Here is a 23560-nt window from a genome sequence, read left to right on the forward strand (position 1 = left end):
TCATTTGCCCTTCACAGTTACAGTGTAAAGGGCAAACGAACACGTTCCATTATTTCGATGAGACTACAGAAAATTTTTACATCGGTGAAAACACTTCATTAACAATATCCGATAACAACAGTTAATATTGCACCCGGAAAAACTTTACAAGGGTAAATATATATCATTCATAAAATATACAAATTAAAATTTTGTAAAAAAAACTTCAAACGAAGCATTAATAAAACCTAATTGAACGGAGATTATTTGTAGATAACTTCATTTTGTTTAAATGTTTTTTAGCCTGCAAAAACAAAAACATACGAGAAAGTTAGTCTATGCAGGTGATAATATGTAGCAGCAAGAAGTATTTTGACTTGTTGCTGATAGATCCGTGGTCTATATATACAATTTCTTTTCATGGCTATGAAATTCGCAATCAGGAAAAAGATTTGCTACGCTGTCAATAAATCATCGCCCCTTTAGCGGATTACTATTAATGACTGAAAATACCAGTGTCCTGCATCATGCCACTGCCGTCTAATGGACTTTGTTGGTAACCTAAAAAGTTTTTGAAAGGCCTTAGAATAGGGACACATTAAGTGAAAGAATGAACGTTTTTCAACAATAAGTAGTTGCTTACTATTTAAAGATTGTTGCGGCCTTCTCTGGTTTCTTTTATCAATCAAACCCCCAAGTGAAATACGTTTGTCGGCAACATCTTCGCCTAATTTTTCCTCGTCACCGCGCCTTTTTAAACAAGCAGCTTTTGGGTTTAGATTGCGCTCTATGTAAAAATAAAAAAACATGCTTTTTTTTCATTTAAGAAATTCAACTCATTTGTTATTTGTTTTTGTTTTTAAAACATTAATAAAATACCTCGTACTTGAGACTCGAGTGAGTTAATTATAGTGACAGCTTGATGTAAGACAGTTAACTAGAGGAAAAATTAGTCAATATCTTTTAAAGCTTACACTATTAATTAATACAATCAAAGAAAGTTAGCAACAATATTTTAAATTCTCTAGAAGCTTTAAAAGGAAATTCAGTAAATAGAAATTTAAAAAGCTACCTTGGTTTGCGGATTCTCATTTTTTAAATGTAAAGAACACATGCGACCAAGTTCTTTAAACGCTTCGTTAATATCTCGAACACGCACCCTTCAATAAAAATTGCAAAGGTAATAATTTCTTGAAATTTTCTTATTTCGATTGGTAAATTAATTTCGAATCAGAAATATATTAGGAGTTTTTTCAAACCAGAGATATTAGGAATATAAACCTTTCTCTGGCGTTATTAGCATGCCTTCTCTCTGACTCCCGTAGATATTTTGGCTCTGAATCGTCATCACCACTCATTTCAATAAGATCAGAATCGTCTACTTTATGTCTCTTTTTAACTTTGCTTTCGCTCTTTGCTTTTTTTTTTCCTATTTCTAAAAAACAAAAGTTTTAAACAAGAACGTAAAAAACCTTTCGAAGTGTTTGATTTTGAGACCAAATTTACTATTTTATATACTTGGAAAGATTTCAAATTAGTTAAATTATAAAATATTTTTCATAACTTAAACAGATTTATTACCTAATTGATTACCTAACAACGTCTGAGGAGTGGATAAATGTGAATTTATATGACTATTGTTATCTATTGTTGCGCTACCGTCAATAGGTGCATTATGTAGTTGATCGGTAAGAGTAGGTGGGTAGCGACCTTGGTGAACGTATGGACTTCTTGCCAAAGAGCTCTCTGCGTGATTTTTTAAAACCCATATAGCGTCATCCAATGTTTCCTGCATCCGGTTCTAGAAGAAGAATTTAAGTATTACGTTTTTAAAAATATTCTTGATTGAGAGAAGAGAAAGAGAAAAAAAATCATACATAAGAAAATACCATTTGCTGAATGTTGTCAAACGATGCGGGGTTAGTATTTGTAGACAAGGGAGCATTAGTACGATTACTTATGAGAGGAGGAGGGGAGGCAACAGGTGTTGAAGGGTTAGAAGGAAAACTTGCTGTGGAATTCGTTTCGTTCGAATACATCTAGTAAAAAAAATTTTTTAAAAACAATCAAATATTCATTTATTCATTTTACATATAAGTACAACTGAGATTTTAAAATTTATATATAAAAAACTTACCGAAGCAAGCGCTTTACCAAGAGATTCAGCTGTTTGAGAATTCCCACTGCATTGGTTAGATTCACTAGCACGAGGAAGCGCTAAAAGAATAACAAGTTAGATTAAAAATTAAAAAACAATTATGTATGGGATTTATTGTTGTAACTTGACGCTTACTATCATCAAAACTTGATGTTGCAACAAATTGGTTGGAGGATGAGTTTAAAGAGGAAGAACCATGTTGCCTAAATGAAGACATTGGAGGAAGTGACGGTGGAAGACGAGAATCAATAAGTTCCATTGTTGAGTACTAAATAAAAACGAAACTGACATTCACCATCTAGAACTCACTCAAAAAACGCTTTTATAAAGAAATTAACAAACTTACGAATTCTGGAGGTAAAGTAGAATACGGTCCTGTCATTGCATGTGTTCTAGAGCTAGTCATATGATGACCCCAAGGATCAGGTGACCCATGCTCTAAACAAATTCAAACCAAAAACACGCTTAATCATAATTTAAAAGCTTCCTTACAATAATTCTGCATAAAAAAAGACTATTACCTAGATAATAATCATTGCCATATATTCCACCTTTAGGTGAAGAGTAAGGAAGAGATGGATCACCAGGTATCATATCTTCAGAGTTTGGTGAGTAAACCTGGAATAAATTAAAATTCCTCTATATGGATAAATAATCGAAATAAATATTTAATAGACAAAGGCAGCGTAGCTGAAAAGGTATTTTCCGCTTTTCGCAAATCGATTGCACAAAATAATTTCTCTGAAGAATTGATTGCTGCTGGACAACAAAAGGTTGCAAAAATCAACATAAGAACTTATTTGAAAATCTTACAAAAGTATTGCCCCAGAAATCCATTACAAAAGAACGCTTCATAGCGGTCAGGCGTGTGCCGACTAGGAGCGAAACAAGTCGCGTGCTAATATTGAATTTGAAGTGCAAATAATTGCTCGTTCTAATCACCGGTTTTTTAATACCGATTTAAATGACCAAGTTAACCATAAGACGTCAATAGCTCTTAAACTGAACTTACGAAATAAGAGTTGGAGAAATGATTGAGCTTCTGGTTTCCATTTACAAACGCCATGTTAATTTACATTTGTTCTCTGGTATTTTTCTTTCTCACTTTTTTTAGTATTTCTCGGCACAATGCGTGAGAAAGATAAAAAAAAAAAAAAAAAAGATTTTCTTTAGTAAGGGATTAAACAAAAATATCTTTTCACAAAAGAAAATTTTCTTTATAAAACGTTTTTACGATTTTACCAACGTGATAATAACGCTCAAGCGCTGGAAAAAGAACCTTTTGAAGACAACAAACAATGGACCCTAAAATATGCTTCTTTTATAAGAAGTTTATAAATCAGCAAGAACAAAGGCAGGATTTTGTTTTTAGGCATAACTGAAGGAAATAAATTCTGAAATAAGAATCGCCGCTACACGTGAGCGATAATAATACATCGATAATAATACATAAAAACAATAATAAAAGGAAGCAGGTGCTTAAGATAAAATGACGATAAATAAATAAAATTTGATTGTATTCGTCACGACTTAAGTTTTAAACGATGAAAGTTACGGTTGATGTTCACTAAAGTTAACTTCTGACGCATTTTTCTCATAGCTCATTTTTTAATCGAGATTTTTTTAATGAATTAAAAAAAAAACTTGCTTCTAAATTGGAAAAGTCAGAAAAACTTAACTGATCATTAAATCTTTAAAAAGGCCACTTTCAAGCTTTGACATGTAAAAAAAATGATGGAAGAAAAATATCTTACCGTTCAACTTTTATTTTTTTGCTTAATTTTAAGCGCAAACAAAATTAGCAAGTCTTATTACCCTTTTAAAGCGTATGAATAAATATATTGCAAAAAACTCTCAAATTTGCTTATCTTACTCCGAATATGTTTCGTGTTTCAAAAAGTGACCATTTAAAAATGAGTCTAAATTAAAATGCAGATTTTTAATCACTTAAAAAAAAAAAAATACACAAACGTCATTAAAGAATTTCAAATTTAATAAATAACTCATTTACTCAATTTAAATTAGTTGCGTAAACTATTAAGTATTTTCTGTTTTGTATTCCCTATTGCTTTTCTTGACTTTTCTATTCGAATTCTCACAATATATCAAAGGTAGTCTTCAAGGTTGATTCATTTATGTTGATCTTTTTTTTTCCCCTTAGCTGCAACGTCTTGAAGCACTTCCCATCCTTGTCATTCACTGCTCTACAACATGATGGAAAAAAATTCTGATGAAAGTTGTAGAAAATAAATTTTTAAGGGTTAAAGCCAACATGATTGTAGGGTTGGATAAATTTTTTTACCACTTGAGAAGAATATTTGATGTGATTGCCATGAATACTGTCCATCCACTCATTTTGTTACTATGCAACAGAGGAAAAAAAACTCATGGTTAATATCTGTGACCCAACAAATTAAAAGCATTTTAAGAGCTACTTTAAATTTTCATACGTTTCTTTGATCAGAACTGCATAATCAACTGGAAACGATGGTAGCTGATTAGCAGCAATAAGACTCATCTTAGAACCATCAACAAACAACTTCCACTCATCTAGATTACAATTTATGTTAATGGCTGACATTAAACTGTAGATGCTGTTATAAACAGCAACATCAACCTCCTGGTCTAAAAATGGAATAAGTTTTTTTTAACAATTACAGTATAGAGATGTACAAACATCACTTGCCAAGAGATTTTACTGCTTTAGTCTTGAACCTAAAGCCTGCCTTGTTCTTTAGAAAGTTCAAATCTAATCTCATTTAATCCCAATTGTGTTGAGGTACAGTTCAGCAGATGTGGATGGCAGGTAACTTGTACATGTAAAGATGTTGATTCATCACTACAAGCATCCTAATGTTCTTCCTTACTGGATTATAAAAAGATTCAGGCGCTTTTGGAACTATTACTATTTCAAAGGTATTGGACTTTTTTTTTTTAGTTAAGACCTTTGTCAATTACATGATCTGTTGATTTTCTCCAAACTATTTGGACTGTGAAAGGCATAAAAGGCTTTTTTTATTCAATTATTTGCTTTGATTCATTTAATTACAGGATGTTTGTCATTTAACTTTTGTCCTTAACTTTTTTGCAATGGAAACACAAACTCTAGGCTTTTTTAATCATAATTTTGATTCTTTTTGTAGTGAATTAAGAGATCTTTTTTTTAGCCAAAACAATTCTTTACCTATATAACTTTGAACTTCAGTCATCAACACCTGGTCCACCATAGCCACATGGATCTTTTATTTGACTAACTGTACACATTGTTCCAATTCAAACTACATTTTATCTAGTTTACATTACTATAATTTTAGATCAAGGATTATTTAATTTGATAAATGTAAATACTAATTGCAAATATATTGTGCAAACTTTACCAATGAGATCTTTAGTTTCTCTTTTTTACTCAAGTTTCAGTAATGAGCTCACCAGTAATCTTGTTATAAGTTTTATTTTTACATATTTTGATAGTGAACTCTGTATTTTGCATACATTAGTCATAATATACCAAAATTTCTTTTTTGTTTGCTAAATTATTATACTAATTAATTTTAAATATGTTGATTCTATAACTATTTTTCTTTATTCAACTATTTGAATCTTAAATAAAGGAATGTTTTGTTTGAATAGCTATTTGAATTAGGATTCTTAGATTAAAAAAAATAATTTTTCAAAAAGAATTTTAAAGTTATAAAATGTAATAAAAGGAAAAAAAACTGTTTATAAATACTTTTGTCATTTGTGTTTAAAAATTTACTACTTTTACATTAAATTATGTTAAATCATGTTAAATTGTACAAACGTTAAATTGTATTAAACTTACTGATCGTGCTGAAGAATTTTTTGATGGTTGTTTGTAGCGACGCCCTAAATAAAAATAACAAGACAAAACTTGATGATCAAGTATTCAAACTAATAATAAGTTTTCGTTGAATAACAAAACTGATTTTCTGATTAACTATTGGTAAATTTAAAAATTAAAAATTATAAAAGTAAATTTTGAAAGAAACAAAACTCTTAAAAAAAAAAAAAACAACTAACATTCTGTATTTTCAACATTATCTGTTGGTGAGACAGCTCTTGTATAAGATATGTTCTAAATAAAAAATCATACATTTTTATACAAAGTCATAAATTACAGGTTGAAAAAACTTTAAGATTGATATTTATTGAAGAACACCAAGTATTGCTCACTACTGAAACTTTAATGAAGAACACTTAGAATTCCATATACTAATATTTATTGAAAAATACCAAAAATTGCACAATATTATTCTACTGAAGAACACCAAGAATTGCACATTAAAGTAATTAGGTAAAAACCAAACTTACATTTTAATTTCACTAAAAAGCTAATGTATGAACTTTATATTTTACTTTTACAACTAAATTTTACAGAAAATGATACACTATTACCATGATATTATATGAATAACATTTCATACTACATTCCAATAGTGAAACTGACATACTCATTACTAAAATATAATAACTAATAGCAGCTTTTGTATTTTATGTCTGAAACACAGCTACTGTTTAAAAAACCCTTGGCATTTAAATCTTCCATGTATTTCTTTTTAATAATATATTTTTGAAATATTAAGCTTACCAAGGACCTCTCTTGCAAAGGTTTTTTCAATAATAATAGACATAAGAAAACTAAAAATCATTATAATATCAATTTAATTAGATATTAGAACAAGTTCAGCAGGCTAAAGAAACCTTTTTCATCAGAATCCTTCACTAATAACCAACACTTTCCAAATGCACAGAGTTGAATAGAGAAACTAACCAATTAACTTAATCTTAATTAGTAACCAAATCACTAGTTTTCTTATATTTTATATTAAAAAGTTACTTTCATTTGCTTTCTGTATCTTTTAAACTGTTATTTCCTCTTGAATTTTGTCTGAAAAGTGGCATAAAGTGTATAAACTGGTAGTAAAGATTAATAATCTGTAATTATTAAATTTACTCAACTTTCATATGCTCAACTTTCTTATGTGTTTAGAACAAAGCAGATAAAAACATTATAAGCAAACAAATTCTTTGAGTAAAGCAATCAAAAAAGAGAACAGTATGTGTAAAATTAAAGATATTAACATACCTGACCTTCATTGAGTAGCATCATGGAAAAGGCATCCCTCTTTACTATAAAAGAGAATTTAAGACTTAAAAAAAGATATAATGGTCACCTTATTTTAAGTGATAAAATTTATGCAAATGCATCTACTCATATAAACTTAGATTTTACTACCAAACTTACAGCAATCCATGGAGTAATAATTTAAACAAAGTCTTCAAGAAGATAAGCTAAATCCCAATGCAGAAATTGAAGTTTAAAGTAACTAATGAAGCCTAATGTCTTTAATTAGAAACTGTTTTTTTAGGACACCATTTTATCAAATGTCATCTTATAAGACACCATCTTAATTGATCCTGTTTATATGATACAATTGGATTCACTTATAAAAACAATACTATTCAAGATTTGATTATACAAAACTTCTCTATTTTTTTTTTTTTCTTCTGCTTGGGAAAATATTTCATTACAGCTTTTTTAAAATGGCTCATACAAGAGCTAACAAAATTTCAACTGAAGGATAAAAGATAGTTATGTAGCTTTTAGTGACTCAAATTATCTGCAAATGTACTTCTTCATTGTTTATTGCAGTATTGATTTTTTATACTTACTACTTAATCTGTTATTTCTGATTATGACAACACACGCACTGCTGTTACTGCTTGTTTTGCAGTTATACATTTTTAATATAATCAGAAGTAGTTAAACATTCCAATTATATGAAACGTAACTGATTCTCTGTTATATTTAGATTAGATCAATTGATGTAAAGCAAATCCTCTGATTTAAAAAAAAATCATCTTACTAGTAGGGCTGTATGAATTTGCAGAAAGGACTTTTCTAGAATTCAAAATCAGTTCACCATCATCTTGAACAAAAATAACTCCTGATGCACCACCATCAAATGGCTGAAAAAAAAAAAAAAAAAAAAAAAAAAAAAAAAAAAAAAACATTTAATAAGGACATTCTATATAAAAATTGTTTATTTATTACAAAAGATGCATCATGCCAAGTAGAACTTAGGAAAAAATTAAAAAAAGATTAAAAAAAGTTAACTTAGTATATTTAAATGGAAAGACAAATTTAAAAACTTACCCTTGCTTCATATGTTGCCCATGACTCGTCATCTTTAAAAAAAGAAAAAAAAAAACCATCCTAAGTTAACTTGTGCACTCTTATTTTCAAAGCATTTTAATTAGGTAAAAGAAAAAAAACTTTTTTAATCAAATCAACACACAATTAGAAACCTCTTTTTATAATAAAATAAAATAAAATAAAATAAAATTATTAAAATCATTATTTTAGTTTCATTATTGGTACTCTTATATAGTTAGCAGTTTTTCACACAAAGGCGTTATTAACAAACTGATACTGTCATCATGCTGTGCCTCATAACAAGAAGTGTCTTATTTATAAATAGAATAATAAATTTATAATGCAGTTTGATGAGATTTCATATTTAAATTTGTTTCTATTCATTTTAAAAGTGATTAGTTTTTTTTTTAAGTCACAGTTGTTTAAAAAATACTTGTATTTTTGCTTAATTTTATTGTTTAAAAATCACTTGCAATTGTTTAATTCTTTTGTTTAAAAAGTAGATTTTTGATAAAAAAAAAATTTTTAACTTGAAAAGCATGTTTATTAGAAATGAAAAATAAAAAAATATTTAAGCAGCTGCATCTTAATTTACATATTTAAAACATTCTGCAACAATAACAAAATAAAATTTCAATGTTACATTTTTTATCATTGTTTTTAGTTATTCATAAAAGAAATTTTTTTAAAAAAATGTATAATAAAATTTGGTTTGTATTATGGTATATTACAAAGAGATTCTCATACTTATGTAGGTAATATGAAGAGATTCTCATTCTTATATAGATAAAAGATATTTATGTAGATAAATAAAGACATTCCATACTTATGTTGATAATATAAAGAGATTCTCATTCATATGTAGATATTATAAAGGATACTCACACTTATGTAAATAATATAAAGGATATACACACAGTAATAGTAAACAAAAAGGCATAAACAAAATGTCTTTAAAATGTTAATTTAAATTTTTGAGTCTTTGTAATTTTTTGCATAGACAAAAAAAAAAAAAAAAAGGTATACTGTAAATATAAGATGGATGTTAATGTATGTCCTATTTAAATATATTGAACATCAACTTATGGAATTTTTATGAGGGAAGTACTAAAATAAAAATAGAACATTTAAAATTATTCAGCTTGTGTAAACTATCCTACAAACATCTTTAGTGTGTTCAAACAATTCATTAAAGATTTTCTTTTCAGTTAGTAAATTTAAAGTGAAAACAAAAGATTTTATTTTTTTAACTTTAAAAGTCTCTGTTTTCTGGAAGCAGATGTTTAACCCACACTTATGAAAAGTTATTGTCATTAAATATTTAAACAAAAGATTAGTAAAACAAAGAACAGGTGTCTTTTAAAACAATAAGTTATAAAAACAATGAAATCAACAATGCAGAAACTTAACTAAAGAATTTTAAAAAAGTAGTTTAAAATGAAGGTATTTTTATTGCAAAAATTATAATTTTCTTATTTTTTTTTTGCCATAAAATTGCTTTTTTAAAAACCAATAATTAAAAAAGTGATTATAAAACTTATAAAATCCTAAGCAACTAAAAAAGAATACCCTGTTATTACAAAGTTGACTATATCATCTGTCTTTTTAAAAACAACCATAATTATTTTGTACTGAATCTAAGATCATATAAACTACCATCTCTTCAACACCGAGCAATAGCATTTGTAATACTCATTTATTAACAACATTAAATTGCTGATAGATACAAATTATTTAAATATAGGTAAAAAAATCTGATAACAAATTGAAAAGATATTTTTCTTTAAAATTTCAAAACTTATTAACATCTAAGATAACCAGCATCAACATCAAAATTTAACATGAAACTCATGTCTGTTAAAAATCAGATTATTATAAAACTTTCTGCAAGCTGCACTTTTTTCTACATTTTGTATTTACATCACACTCAACAGGTGAACATTTCAAACTTTTCTTGTGTTCTAGTAAACCTTTTACAAGGAAAAAAAAATTAAATTTCTTGATTCACCTGGCCTTGACACAGCTGTAACAGGACCAGAATTCTGAAGAGCAGTACTAGAATCAACAGTTGGTCTAGAAACATTGTTTGAATGATTTGGTGGAGTGAACATCTTTAATAAAAATTACAAAGCTTTTAATTAAAACACATCTTTGATATCCTTCTACACTTACATGGATATCTAATAATACAAAGAAAATCATGCATTTATTATTTTGAAAATATATGTTGATTACAAACATACAGGCTTATCAAGTTACATTTTATTTTGGTGAAGAATTCAAAAAGAATATTAAGATTTTATGTTTTTTAGTCAAAAGAAATACATACTTTATGAAACTTTGAATGACAAAAAAACTCCTTATAACTTATTATAGCTTTTTTATTTCTTTTATAGTTGTGTATGTATGTATGTATGTATGTATGTATGTATGTATGTATGTATGTATGTATGTATGTATGTATGAATGTATGTATGTATGTATATATGTATGTATGTATGTATGTATGTATGTATGTATGTATGTATGTATGTATGTATGTATGAATGTATGTATGTATGTATGAATGTATGTATGTATGTATAAAATAAAAATAAAACTATTTTAATAATATACAGAGCTGATGAGCAGTTTTGTATATTCATTAGCAGAAAGTTATATAGTAAATTAAAAAGCTAGGCTGATAAACTGAAAAGGGCAATATTTTAAAAGCAATTTAATAATTCCATGTAATAATATAGTAGCAGCAACAGCATAAACAGCTGCATTATTCATTAAGTTAAAAAGTATAAAGTTGTAGTTTGGTGTCAATATGTAATTAGAATATGCAAACTATATACACATCATATACATATGTAAGTATATACTTTACACATATGAATTTAAACTATATTCAGACCACTTATATATATACCTATTTATTTGTTTTATATACTTAAGTTTTTTATGCATAGTTATGGTCCATAATAAAGTAGATATAACATTGTTAAAGTTTTTTATTTAAGTCATTAATTGACTAGGATTTTTCTTTTCATGCAACTAAAACTATAAAAACTTTTTCTTACAGAAATAAAAATTTAAATCTTCAGGGAAAAACAACATACCGCACTGAAATCTAGTAAATCACTTAGTTCTTTATCATTGTTTAAAGTCATTCTTGTTGTAGCTCCCCCATTACCTGAAAATCTAACATTTTCTGGATGATTCCTATGAAGAAATATTAAAATTTGGAACCAATTTTTTTTTCAGTGAGTGTTTAATACATTTTATATATATATATATATATATATATATATATATATATATATATATATATATATATATATATATATATATATATATATATATATATCTTCAGCTCACTATAAATAAAAGTATACCCGGGTAAGAGGTGCTTTTTATTTCTTTATAGTAGAAATTAAAAAATCTAACCCGGTGGCAGAGCTTGAGTTTCTATCCCATGTATTGAGCCAATCTGCCATGGGTCCATCTCGCTGACTCATGCTCAAAGTGTGGTAAAAAGTTGTTTATTCTTGGTTATATTTTTATATTATACAGCAAAAATTATTCAGCAAGAACCCATTCAGTATATACTTTGAATATGCGCAAAGGAATATTTTGGTGCTTGAGTCAGTCACCTTTTTTTGATCAACAAAGCTACCATTATAAAACACCGCATAAAAGTCGAAGAGACCTGGGGACAAGAAGTTTTGTTTAAAAGTTTTATTTACCCAAATATAACTGGCCGAAAAAAAATTCAGTATGATGAGAATAGTCTAAAAGGCTTTTTTCGGACCTCCTTTTAAACTTGGTGGGTTCTGAAATAAACGTGATTATTTTTTTAGACAGTTTCATCATTCAAATATGATGGAAAAAGTTTTACAATAACTTAAAAAAATGGCATTCTAATAATATTTAACTGGTATTTTTAAGTTTACTACTACTACTACTACTACTACTACTACTACTACTACTACTACTACTACTACTACTACTACTACTACTACTACTACTACTACTACTACTACTACTACTACTACTACTACTACTACTACTACTACTACTACTACTACTACTACTACTACTACTACTACTACTACTACTACTACTACTACTACTACTACTACTACTACTACTACTACTACTACTACTACTACTACTACTACTATTTAAAAAAAAAACAACTGAAGAGTTTGAAACATCATTAAAATCCCCCTAAATTTACCCCAGTTTCGCAACTTTTCTTAAATTACTTTTGCTTAAAAATTTCCCTATTTTTTTCTGAGAATAAGCTTGAGCCAAGTTACTGAAATCTGTTTAATCGGCTCGTTTTCGTGAAAACTTTGAATGTGCAACAGTAAAATGACACATTTAGACGATCGCTTTATTGTCGTTCGCACTTCCAAGCAAAAGTAATGCATTTTTTGTATAAAGTTTTTATTTTTAAGTATTTTTTAAGTACTTTTATTTAGAAGTATAATTATGTCTAAAATAACTTATTTTGAGTGTTGACATTATCTTGAAAACAAGTAACAGCCTACAAAAAATTCTTATATCGTGAAGCGTGAGGGCTCACTTTTTTAAAAAATAAAGTATTGATTAGCTTCTGTTTTATAAATGCAAAAAGTTTGAAACTTCTAAATAAGTAATAGATTTTTTTGCAAGACTTATATCGTCGGTTGACAAGTAAAACTCATTAGGTACAGTTTTATGGGAAATTAACTTTTATACACTATGATGCCCAAATATTAACAATATTTATGAAATAAATATTGTAGGTAATATATAACTAAACTTATTTATTTTATTAATCCAAAATATCACATTGATATCTCGATAAATAGAATTTTAATAAAGTAAACTAACTAAAACTTTACTATCTCAAATTCGCTGCAGTGTCGCTTAATGAGTGTTACTTGTCAATAGACGATATATTTCATGCTTTTACGCTGAATGCTTGATTTTGCGCTTGAATGTTGACTTTTAAGCAGGGCTGTGGAGTCGGAGTCGGAGTCGGAGTTGGAGCTCATTTTGGCTGGAGTCAGAGTCGGAGTCGGAAAAATTGTATCGACTCAGACTCCGGTTTAAAAAAAATCTTTCAAAGTTTCATAATTTTCATAAAGATTTTATAGATGTTACAAAACGATAAATCCCAGGATGCTCTGAAAGCTGTAGGATATCCAGACACAATGGGAATTGTAGTTTGCAACAACTGGAGGACAAGGAGTTTGACATGTTATTTTTAGGCCTTTAAAACAGTGATAAGCAATAGGGTATTTTGCTGCTTATCACTGAGAATCATATATCACCTCCTTTACGCTCTCCTCTACCTTCCCTTAAACTATATAACTTCATGATCCCCTAACTCCCGACTTAAATTGTGTGGCACTGTGCTACATATTCTTAGTAGAAAGCTAGGCGTGCCACCACCAAGCACCAAAGAGTTGCTCCACAAACAGAAAGACTGTAAGTATTCAATTAACTTTGTTTCTCTGGAGAGAGAGAGTATTAGAAAATTAGTGATTGAAGAAGCTGTTAAGTTCTTAACAGAGTGAACTATTTTGCAATCAATGTTTAATTCTTTTTTGAAAGAAATAAAGCAGTTACCAAGAAATTGGCAGTAAAAGACACCAAAACTAATCACACGAGCGAATTTCTCCAGGTCTTAGTAGAAAAGATTCTTAAAGAATATGAACTTAAAGAAGAACAAGTTCTTTCTGTCCTACTGACAATATTTCAAACATGATTTTGACAAATTCATAATGTTATTAGCGACTGCATAAGAGTTTATTGCATAACAAGAGTTCAGAAAAGTTGTTTGTTCAGAAATTGTTTTCTTATAAATATTGTTTAAAGCACTAAGTGGTTGTATTATTTGCATCATAGTGATGAAATAGCCAATGTTAACATTTTACTACAGTTATTTGTTGTTACAAACAAATAACTGTAGTAAAACAAACAACTATTTGTTGTTACAAATTGGTTACTTATGAAGGAGTCGGAGTCGGTCCATGATAAAATCAAGGAGTCGGAGTCGGAACAGCAGCTTAACGACTCCACAGCCCTGCTTTTAAGGCTCAAACTAATAGCGTAACGCTAGGGCACCTCTACAAAATATGCTAAATTTTCTAACGTTTACACAGATGCAAATTAAAAATAACTGGGGGATTGTTTAGTGCAGACTACTAGAAGACTCAAAAGTTTTTAACACCCTAAGGTATTTTTTGAAATTATATTAAACAAAGTAGCCGCAAAAAAAAAAAAAAAAAAAAAAAAAAGATTTTTGACACCATGTTTACAACACAACAGCTTTAATAACGTTTCCTTGACATTTGACAAAAATATGAAAGAAAATGTAGAAATTTGAATCGCTTTTATTATTTTGTTCTTCTTTCGTTTCAATTGCTTTCGTTTAAATCAGGCGATTGTAACGGCCATATTAAATCAATATATTTGGAAAATATTCGGTGTGGAAATTGTTGCCAATAAACTCCATTGCCACACATATTGTACAGGGTGTTGCACCATCTTGCTGAAGCTATATACTGGCAAAATAGCAAACCAATATCATGAAAGCAAACATAAAAATTTAATTAGAAAAGCTATAAACCAATAATGAAGTTGAGCAGTCATTTTAAACAAAATTATAAGCACCAATTACTCAAAACAGACTCCTAATAAATCTCATTTCAATTTGTTGACACTTCATTTCCTTATTCGCCTTGGCTATTAGTTTATGATTTAAAAGAAATATTTTAGTTTTAAAATATGTTTTTTAAATCATAATAACAGTGAGCACCACGAGAAGGTTAGCCATAGGACTTTGCTCACCGCCTTCGATAAGTTACACTTTGCCTCCTTTTCGAAACTAAACTAAAAAAGCCATTTAAATTTAGTTCAGCAGCTAAAATACCTCAAAACATAGCTATACAGTGTCAATACCTATTTTCACTAGTGTCATGTTTTGACATTCTACTCCATTAACTAAAAAAAAGAATAAAAAGTTGAACTAAAAAAAAAAATCAAACAAAAGTATTTACAAAGAAATATTCTTTTGTCTTTCAGTTCTCATTTTAACAATCAATGACTGAACCCCAAACTATTTTACCAGGCTCTCTAAATCTGGGTGCTTTGTTAAAACTGATGTAAACTTTTTTTTCAGAATTGGCTTGTTAGAAAATATAACAGACGATAGGTGCTTGTATATAAACCTGTTATCTTCTTCGGAAAACTCTTTCCGGATCCTTTTAAACACCATTTCCGGAGAAGGTGCAATAAAATCAACATCGTCATCACTAAACAATGTTAAATCTTCAGGCTCAAAACTTTTTCTTTTGTTTTCGTTTTCATTTTTTCGTCAAAGGTTATTGATCTTAGGAGAACTATTACAAGCAAAGCTACTGGTAATTTCTTATTCTTTCATTTTTACTTTTAAAACCTGATTAACTGGTTCGACTACCTGATTTTATTGCTCCTGTAGTCGAAGATGTAATCGATTATAATAACAATAACTATAATAATATTAGAAATAATGATAATAATAATAATAATAATAATAATAATAATAATAATAATAATAATAATAATAATAATAATAAAAGTATAAATATAAATAGAAATAATATCATTCATAATAATTATAATAGATATAACAATAATTATAATACTAATACTAATAATAATAAAAGTATAAATATAAATAATATCATTTATAATAATTATAATAGAAATAACAATAATTATAATACTAATACTAATAATAATAATAATAATAATAATAATAATAATTATTATTATTATTATTATTATTATTATTATTATTATTATTATAATAATAGTTATAACAATAATAGTAATAATAATAATAATAATAATAGTAATAATAATAATAATAATAATAATAATAATAATAATAATAACAATAATAATAATAATAATAGTATAAATAATAATAATAATAATAATAATAATAATAATAATAATAATAATAATAATAATAATAATAATAATAATAATAATAATAATTTTTATCATTATTGTTATTATTAATATTTTTATTATAACTTTTATTGTTGATATTATTACTATTTATATTGATACTCTTTTTATTACTGTTATCTTTATACTATTCTTATTCTTCTTATCATTTTTAATATTTTTATTATTATTATTAGTATTATTATTGTTATTATTATTCTTACAATAATTATAATACTAATACTAATAATAATAATAATAATAATAATAATAATAATAATAATAATAATTATTATTATTATTATTATTATTATAATAATAATAGTTATAACAATAATAGTAATAATAATAATAATAATAATAATAATAATAATAGTATAAATAATAATAATAATAATAATAATAATAATAATAATAATAATAATAATAATAATTTTTATCATTATTATTATTATTAATATTTTTATTATAACTTTTATTGTTGATATTATTACTATTTATATTGATACTCTTTTTATTACTGTTATCTTTATACTATTCTTATTCTTCTTATCATTTTTAATATTTTTATTATTATTATTAGTATTATTATTGTTATTATTATTCTTAGTATTATTACTCTTATTATTATTTATATCAATTTTGTTATGACTATCATTTTTATTTTTACTTATTAATATTATCATTATTATCATTATTATTATTATTATTATTATTATTATTATTATTATTATTATTATTATTATTATTATTATTATTATTATTATTATTATCATAGATGTAGTTATAATTCTTACAGTTGTTGTTCTTATTTTATTATTATTCTTATTTTTATTATTATTATTATTCTTATTGTTATTCTTCTCAATATTGTATTATTATTCTTATTTTACATAATATTATTATTATTACTATTTATTTTGTTACTATTATTGTTACTATTATCATTATGGCTAATATTATTAACTATAAATTTATTATTGCTATTTTTAATATTAATATTATTATTATTCTAATTGTTATTATTATTATTATTCTTTTTCATATCACTATTATTTTTATATTTATCATTGTTATTATTATTATCATTATTTTTCTTATCACTACCACTTTTAATTATTGTTAAAACTAGTTTCATTATTATTAATATTATCATTTTTATTCTTATTAATGTTATTATTATTTTCATTATTATAATCATTATTATTATTAAAGCTTTTTATATTGTTACTAATATATTTGATATTGTAAATATTATCATCATTATTAATATTCATATTGGTGTTGTTATTATTATTTTCATTATTATTCTTTAACTATCATCATTAAGATTGTTATTTTAAATTTTACAATTACCATTTTTGCTATTATTTTTGTTTTTAATTATTTTTTTGTTATTATTAATATTATTATTAATATTATTATAAGTTTTTATTTTTAATATCATCATTATTCTTACTATTTTTGTTATTAATATTATTATTACTATGAGTTTTGATTTTTATTATTATTAGTATTATCATTTTAATTGCTACTAATATTGCTTTTATTATTATTAGTATTATTATTATTATTTTTTATTATTATTATAATTCTTATTATTGCTATTATTTTTGGTATAATTGTTACTACTAATATTTTTGTTGTTATTACTATTGTTATTCCTTTTATTTCCTTTATATTTATCATTATTATTTGTTTTATTAATTTTATTATTGTAATTATTACTATAGTTGTTATAATATTGTTATAACTTTTATTGTTTTTATTATTATCATTCTATTTTACTTTTCATCATTACTAATTTTTTTATTAATATTTATATTAATATTGTTATTGTTTTTATTATTATTTTATTATTATTATTATTATTATTATCATTATTATTTTTATATTATTATTATTATTATCATTTTAACATTGTCATTATACTATTTCTATTATCTTTATTACTATTATTATATTTGTATTTTCATTGTTATTGTTTTTATTATTGTTATTATTATTATTATTATTATTATTATTATTATTATTATTATTATTATTATTATTATTATCATTAGTATTATGTTTGTTATTTATATTATTAATATTACTGTTGTTTTTATTATTATTATTACCATTAATCATATTATTATTACTGTTTTTATTATCATTATCATTATCATTATTACTATTATTATCATTATTATTATTATTATTATTATTAGTATTATTATCATTATTATTATTATTATTATTATTATTATTATTATTATTATTATATTTTTTATTTTTATTAGTAATATCACTATTAATGTTATCATTGGATAAAAGCTTTTCTACTCAACAGGTCTCAAAGAGTCATCCTTGGTGACACTCAATCGAATTGGTTACCTGTGACAAATGGAGTTCCGCAAGGATCAGTCTTGGGTCAAACTTTGTCATTCTCATCAATGATCTGCCGGATGTAATAAGCAAAGAAAACAGTTGTAAGATCTATGCTGATGACACTAAAATCCTAAGCATTGTCAACTCACTTGCTGCTCAACTTCAACTACAATCAGATATTGACCAAATTGTTCATTGGACTAAATCTTGGCTCATGGAGTTAAACGCAAAGAAATGCAAGGTCATGCACTTTGGTCAAAAAAATTAACTCCTTTCAAGTACTCAATGGAGGAATTAGGCCCTTGTTCAATAACGACTCGACTTATATTAGAAGCAACCACCTCTGAGCGTGACTTGGAAATTCAAATTACCAATGATCTTAAAGTAGAAACCCAATCCATCATTGCCTCATGTAAAGCAAATCAAATGCTAGGCATCCTAAAACACACTTTCCACTTGCAATTCCCGCTTGGAACCCTCATTTGGTGAAAGATGAACAAACTATTGAATTAATACAGCGCAGAACCACAAAAATACTAAACAAACTGAAAAAGTTAGACTACAAATCCAGATGTTTACAACTTTGCCTATCTTCTCTAGTTGAACATCCTAAAAGGGGTGACCTCATCCAAAAATATAAAGTTATTAATAACCTCGACATAGTCAATTGGCACTTTCCCGTCATCACAATTCCACCAAGAGCAAATCACAGAGAAAGACTTCATCGTGAGAAGTACAGCAACAACTTAGCTTGTTTCCACTTTTTTAAAAATCGCATTGCCAAGGCATGGAACATGTTACCAGATAAAGTAATTAGTTCTTCAACTGTCAACAGTTTTAAAGCAAACCTCGATAAGCTCTGTTACTACAGCTTGCAGCTTTCCTTAGTGAAAGTTGCAATATGAGCTTCACAAAAACTAACTGTAATCTGACACACTGTGAACCAGAGAGACCGCCAGGTTTTATGTTGTGTCACTCAACCAAAACCTTTTTCATTAGCTTAGTATTAGTCTATATTGATCATTAAAAATGTTTTTAAAATCAAAATCGCGTGTTAACATGTTAAAAATGATAATTAAAAGCCTAGAATAAATGCTTAAAGCGTAAGTCTTATGCAAGAATAAAAAAAAACAACGGGTGTCTTCTATCAACTGATACAAATAACTTTTACTTATACTTATTTAACAATTAGATACTGTGAAATCAACTTAAAAAAAAAAAAAGTTTACAATAACTTTTTCAAAAGGTTGCATTTTAAATTACATTTTTCTCAAAATTACATATTTTTTATAAAACCATGTCATTTGAAACAAGACACCTGTGTTATTTTTTGGATTTAATTAATGTTTTTAATCATTAGCTAGCAGCAGCCATTTTCATTTAAATTTCATTTAATAAACGAAAATGGCTGTTGCTAGCTCATCGACTGCTATCTTTGAACGAAATGACTTTTGCTGCTGCTGGGAATTTTTTGGAGCGAGGTCCAAGTCTTTATACCATGTAAATTTAACAATAGAAGATCTGATGAAGCTGTATATATATCCTGGGTATTCCCTTGAAATTTGTAATTACCCAACTGTAGTTTGCTCTAGTTGTAGATGAAACCTTTACTTGATGAAGTCAGGAAATACACCTCGTGGGGAGAGAGAGTATCAAAGGTAATTCTCATATTTAAAAAAATGAAAATATTTTCTAAACTCATTAACTTAATTAAAGTGTTATTATAAAGTAAGCCTATTAATCTCTAAAAAATATATTGTTTTTTTTTTTTTACCTTTTTATTTAAAAAACCATACCACTATTTATATTAAATCATTCATTGTAATGAAGCATTTATATTTATATAATTATGTATTTAAATACCACTTTTGAAGGTTGAGTGGAAAATGCTGACCAGGAATTCAGCTTCAATGCTCCAAAGTAGTGAAACAGAACCAATCATATCTTCTTCACCAGATAACTTAAAGCTCTGTGGAAAATGTTTCTCAATGTTAGCACCTGGACACACCCACAACTGTTCTTCTTCAGTTGCTGTAACAAACTTGATCTCTCTTGCCAAGAGTTTGGGAAGCATTCAAGCTGAACAAGAAGCTTCAGATTTACTAAAAGATAAGATGAAAGCTGACTGCATTCCAAAAAGAGCAACTTTTTCTTTATCAACTGGTGGAAACCCATTGGTTGTAACTGTTGGATGTCCTGCCAACAAGGCAAATCGAAGAACAGTAAAACAAGTATCTTTACAGGTTATAAAAGAACTTCAAGTAATATTGGAACTTTCTATTAACAACGCCGAACAAGTTAATATCTTCTCTTCGGAAAGGATTAGGGAATAAGACTGCTGTGGAACCTAATATTTTTGGCAAATTTAATGATCTTGAGGAATCCATATTACATTTTTATAATGTAGAAAAGGTAATTTATAGGTATTAATCACAAAAGTGCACTTTCAGAATGTTCTAACATTTTTTATGAATATATTTTATATGTAAAGAGAAAGAGATCCTCCACCATGAATTTGTGATGGCTACACATACAAATATTGTAACTATATGTGTAACCATTATAAGTCAGGCGCTTAGCTACCCTATAGCAAGAGTAGGCACAGCCTAAGGGCCCGTCGAAAAAGGGCCCAAACGTCGACATTACTCAAAGTTTTGAGTTTGTATTTATTACTGTATTTTTATTCAAAATCATGACTGAAATCAATTATGTATCTAAAATTTTACAAAAAAAAGATGTGGATTTAAGTACGGCAGTTTTTGCATTAGAAAATTTAAATATTAAACTAAAATTATTTCAAGACTCATATGAAGAATTTAAAATGGAAGCTAAATGAAAACTTGTGGAAAGTTGATTCGCGTTTTACATGTAAACAACGAAGATTTGTTAAACGTCATTTTGATGAATTATCATCAGATTATCGTTTTAGTAACAGTGAAGAAATATTCAAGGTAAATGTTTTTTATTATACACTTGACAAAATAATTGTCCAAATCGATAAACGTTTCACCGGAATGAGAACTATCAACCATTATTTTGCATTTCTTGAGCCTAAGAATATATTAACGATGTAGCAACAAAATATGGTAAAAGCTTGTGATACACTTTGCAGCAAATATCCAGAAGTATTTACATCCAACCTGGCTAATCAATTTGTCCAACTTACCACATTATTAAAACTAGATTTAAATCACACAATGACAATTAAACAGCTAGCTGAAATAATGACAACCAAATATAGTGTATTGGAAAGTGATTTTTCCGAAATTTACATGACAGTTCTTTTATTTTTCACATTACCCGTAACGGTTGCAAGTGTGAAGAGAGGTTTTAATAAATTTAAAATAATTAAAGATTACAAAAAAAAATGCAACCACTCAAAGCAGAGTAAATCATCTTGCATTACTAGCCATAGAGCATAAAACAGCATCAACAATGGATGTTAAAGAAGTTGTGAATATCTTTGCAAATGCAAAAGCTTGAAAAAAAGTTTTTTAATATTATGTACTTTGTAAGTGTTTTTTATTCTGTGTTCTTTTCTGTAATAAAAATAAACTATTGAATTTATAATATATTTACTGAATTTACTTTTTTTATAAAATAAACTTACCTTAAGGGGGCCCCTCAGGGGATATTGCCTATGAGCCTGAAACTTTTAGCTACTGTTATAAGTTAAGTAACTTTTTTTGTAAAATTAAGTGCAGCTAATATTAAATTGACTAATATATAAATTAGAAATTTTTGTTATCTTTTTTGTGTAAAATATATTTAATTTTTTTGTGTTAAATCTTTAATCCCTAAGCTTTCCCAATCTGGAGATGCTTCAACAAGTCGTTGAATGTGAAGGCTATTTTTTAGTGTATAAATAAATAATGGCATTATTTAAATATTTTACAGATAGTTTTCCTAGATAGTGAAGATGCAAAAGTTTTAAAGGATCTTGTGTATGTTCAAGAGACATCATCTTTCATACTGGATTTGATAAATCAACGTGCTCTAGACCTTCATTCAGCATTTGTACGAATTTCTATGGATGGTAAAGGATCTTTTTTGAAAGTTATAATCAATGTCTTTGATGCAAATGAAAGTACAAAGTTTGCAATTTACATGAATAGTGGTGTTCAGCATTGTCAAATTCTTGCAATAGTTGAAGATATTCCTGATACAAACCATAACTTAAGAATAATATTAGAAAAACTCAATTTGCAAGATGTCAAGTTTTTTGCAGCATTTGATTTAAAGTGTGCCAACGCTGTTTTTGGTCTGTCAGGCCATGCAGGAAAAAGAGCTTGCCTGTGGTGTGAAGGGTTGAGAAATGAAGAATGTGGAAAACTAAGAACTCTTGATTATTGGTATGAAAAATATGTTGTGGAAAATAACTCCAAGAAATCTAACATGCAACATTATATGAATGTGATATATCCAAGGATTCTCTACCTAGAGGAGAATCCAGATACTCTAATCCAGCATTTAGTACCACCTCTTGAATTGCATCTTTGATTGGGGTTGTATCTACTTTAGGATGTCTGCTTATGGATACTTGGAATGAATTTGATGACTGGCTGAAAACTAAAAACGTTCTTCAGAGAGGGTACCAAGGTAGAGGTTGGGGTGGAAATAATTCCAACTAGATCTTGAAAAACCTGGATGAGCTTGATAAATTTTTTACATCTCAGGTTCCTCAACTTAGACCTATAGTTCAGTGCATGAAAGACTTTAAAAAAGTTAAGGATTCTTGTTTTGGTCAAACTCTTAAGTCAGATTATAAATTAGCATTTGCTAAATTAAAAAACTCCTTCCTATCTACCCAAGATCTTGCACAGGTTCTAGGGGAAGAAATTTCAGTAAATTGGAAGTTTCACATTTTGCTGTCTTGTTCAGCCCTTTGTTGAATACCA

General features: G+C 26.9%; 1 protein-coding gene and 1 pseudogene across 16 annotated transcripts in view; one reads left to right on the forward strand and one right to left on the reverse strand.

Moving 5' to 3' along the window:
* Positions 1–73: 73 nt before the first annotated feature.
* On the reverse strand, positions 74–12002 carry LOC149889742 (transcription factor 12-like). Of its 15 annotated transcripts, none has more exons than XM_090084099.1 (19): positions 11748–12002; positions 11420–11522; positions 10324–10426; positions 8316–8347; positions 8026–8128; positions 7245–7288; positions 6179–6233; positions 5961–6004; positions 2659–2755; positions 2484–2575; positions 2273–2405; positions 2117–2196; positions 1869–2018; positions 1561–1780; positions 1261–1414; positions 1052–1139; positions 859–916; positions 623–766; positions 74–540 (listed from the first exon to the last, which is right to left on the reverse strand). In XM_090084099.1, the coding sequence occupies exons 1-19, from the start codon at positions 11816–11818 to the stop codon at positions 476–478; spliced, it is 1836 nt and encodes a 611-aa protein (XP_089940225.1). In that variant the 5' UTR covers positions 11819–12002; the 3' UTR covers positions 74–475. The 15 variants fall into 15 exon arrangements, with proteins under 15 accessions (XP_089940225.1, XP_089940235.1, XP_089940233.1 ...); XM_090084109.1 differs by having other exon boundaries at positions 1573–1780; positions 7250–7288; positions 11748–12001; XM_090084107.1 differs by having other exon boundaries at positions 7250–7288; positions 11748–12001.
* A 7998-nt stretch (positions 12003–20000) lies between these two features.
* LOC145189114 (uncharacterized) overlaps positions 20001–23560 on the forward strand; it is a 4057-nt pseudogene continuing 497 nt past the window's right edge. Inside the window, exons 1-3 of the transcript XR_016451370.1 lie at positions 20001–20320; positions 20537–21074; positions 22560–23560. The exon at positions 22560–23560 is cut by the window's right edge and continues 497 nt beyond it. The product of XR_016451370.1 is annotated as an uncharacterized LOC145189114 (transcript). The remainder of the gene's footprint in view (positions 20321–20536; positions 21075–22559) is intronic.

Source organism: Hydra viridissima, unplaced genomic scaffold (genome assembly GCF_058129835.1).
Source record: "Hydra viridissima isolate aposymbiotic clone 2 unplaced genomic scaffold, HvirCarnegie_v1 scaffold_4, whole genome shotgun sequence".
NCBI classification, from domain to species: Eukaryota; Metazoa; Cnidaria; class Hydrozoa; order Anthoathecata; family Hydridae; genus Hydra; species Hydra viridissima.

Bases quoted from the DNA above. Each gene is read 5' to 3' on its own strand.
- LOC149889742 (XM_090084098.1), bottom strand. From the start codon at position 11,818: ATGAGTCAGCGAGATGGACCCATGGCAGATTGGCTCAATACATGGGAT. The intron at 6,005-6,178 runs GTTAGTTGTTTT...ATTTTTATTTAG, and splicing joins TAATGTTGAAAATACAGAAT to GGCGTCGCTACAAACAACCA. The intron at 2,197-2,272 runs GTAAGCGTCAAG...TTATTCTTTTAG, and splicing joins AACATCAAGTTTTGATGATA to CGCTTCCTCGTGCTAGTGAA.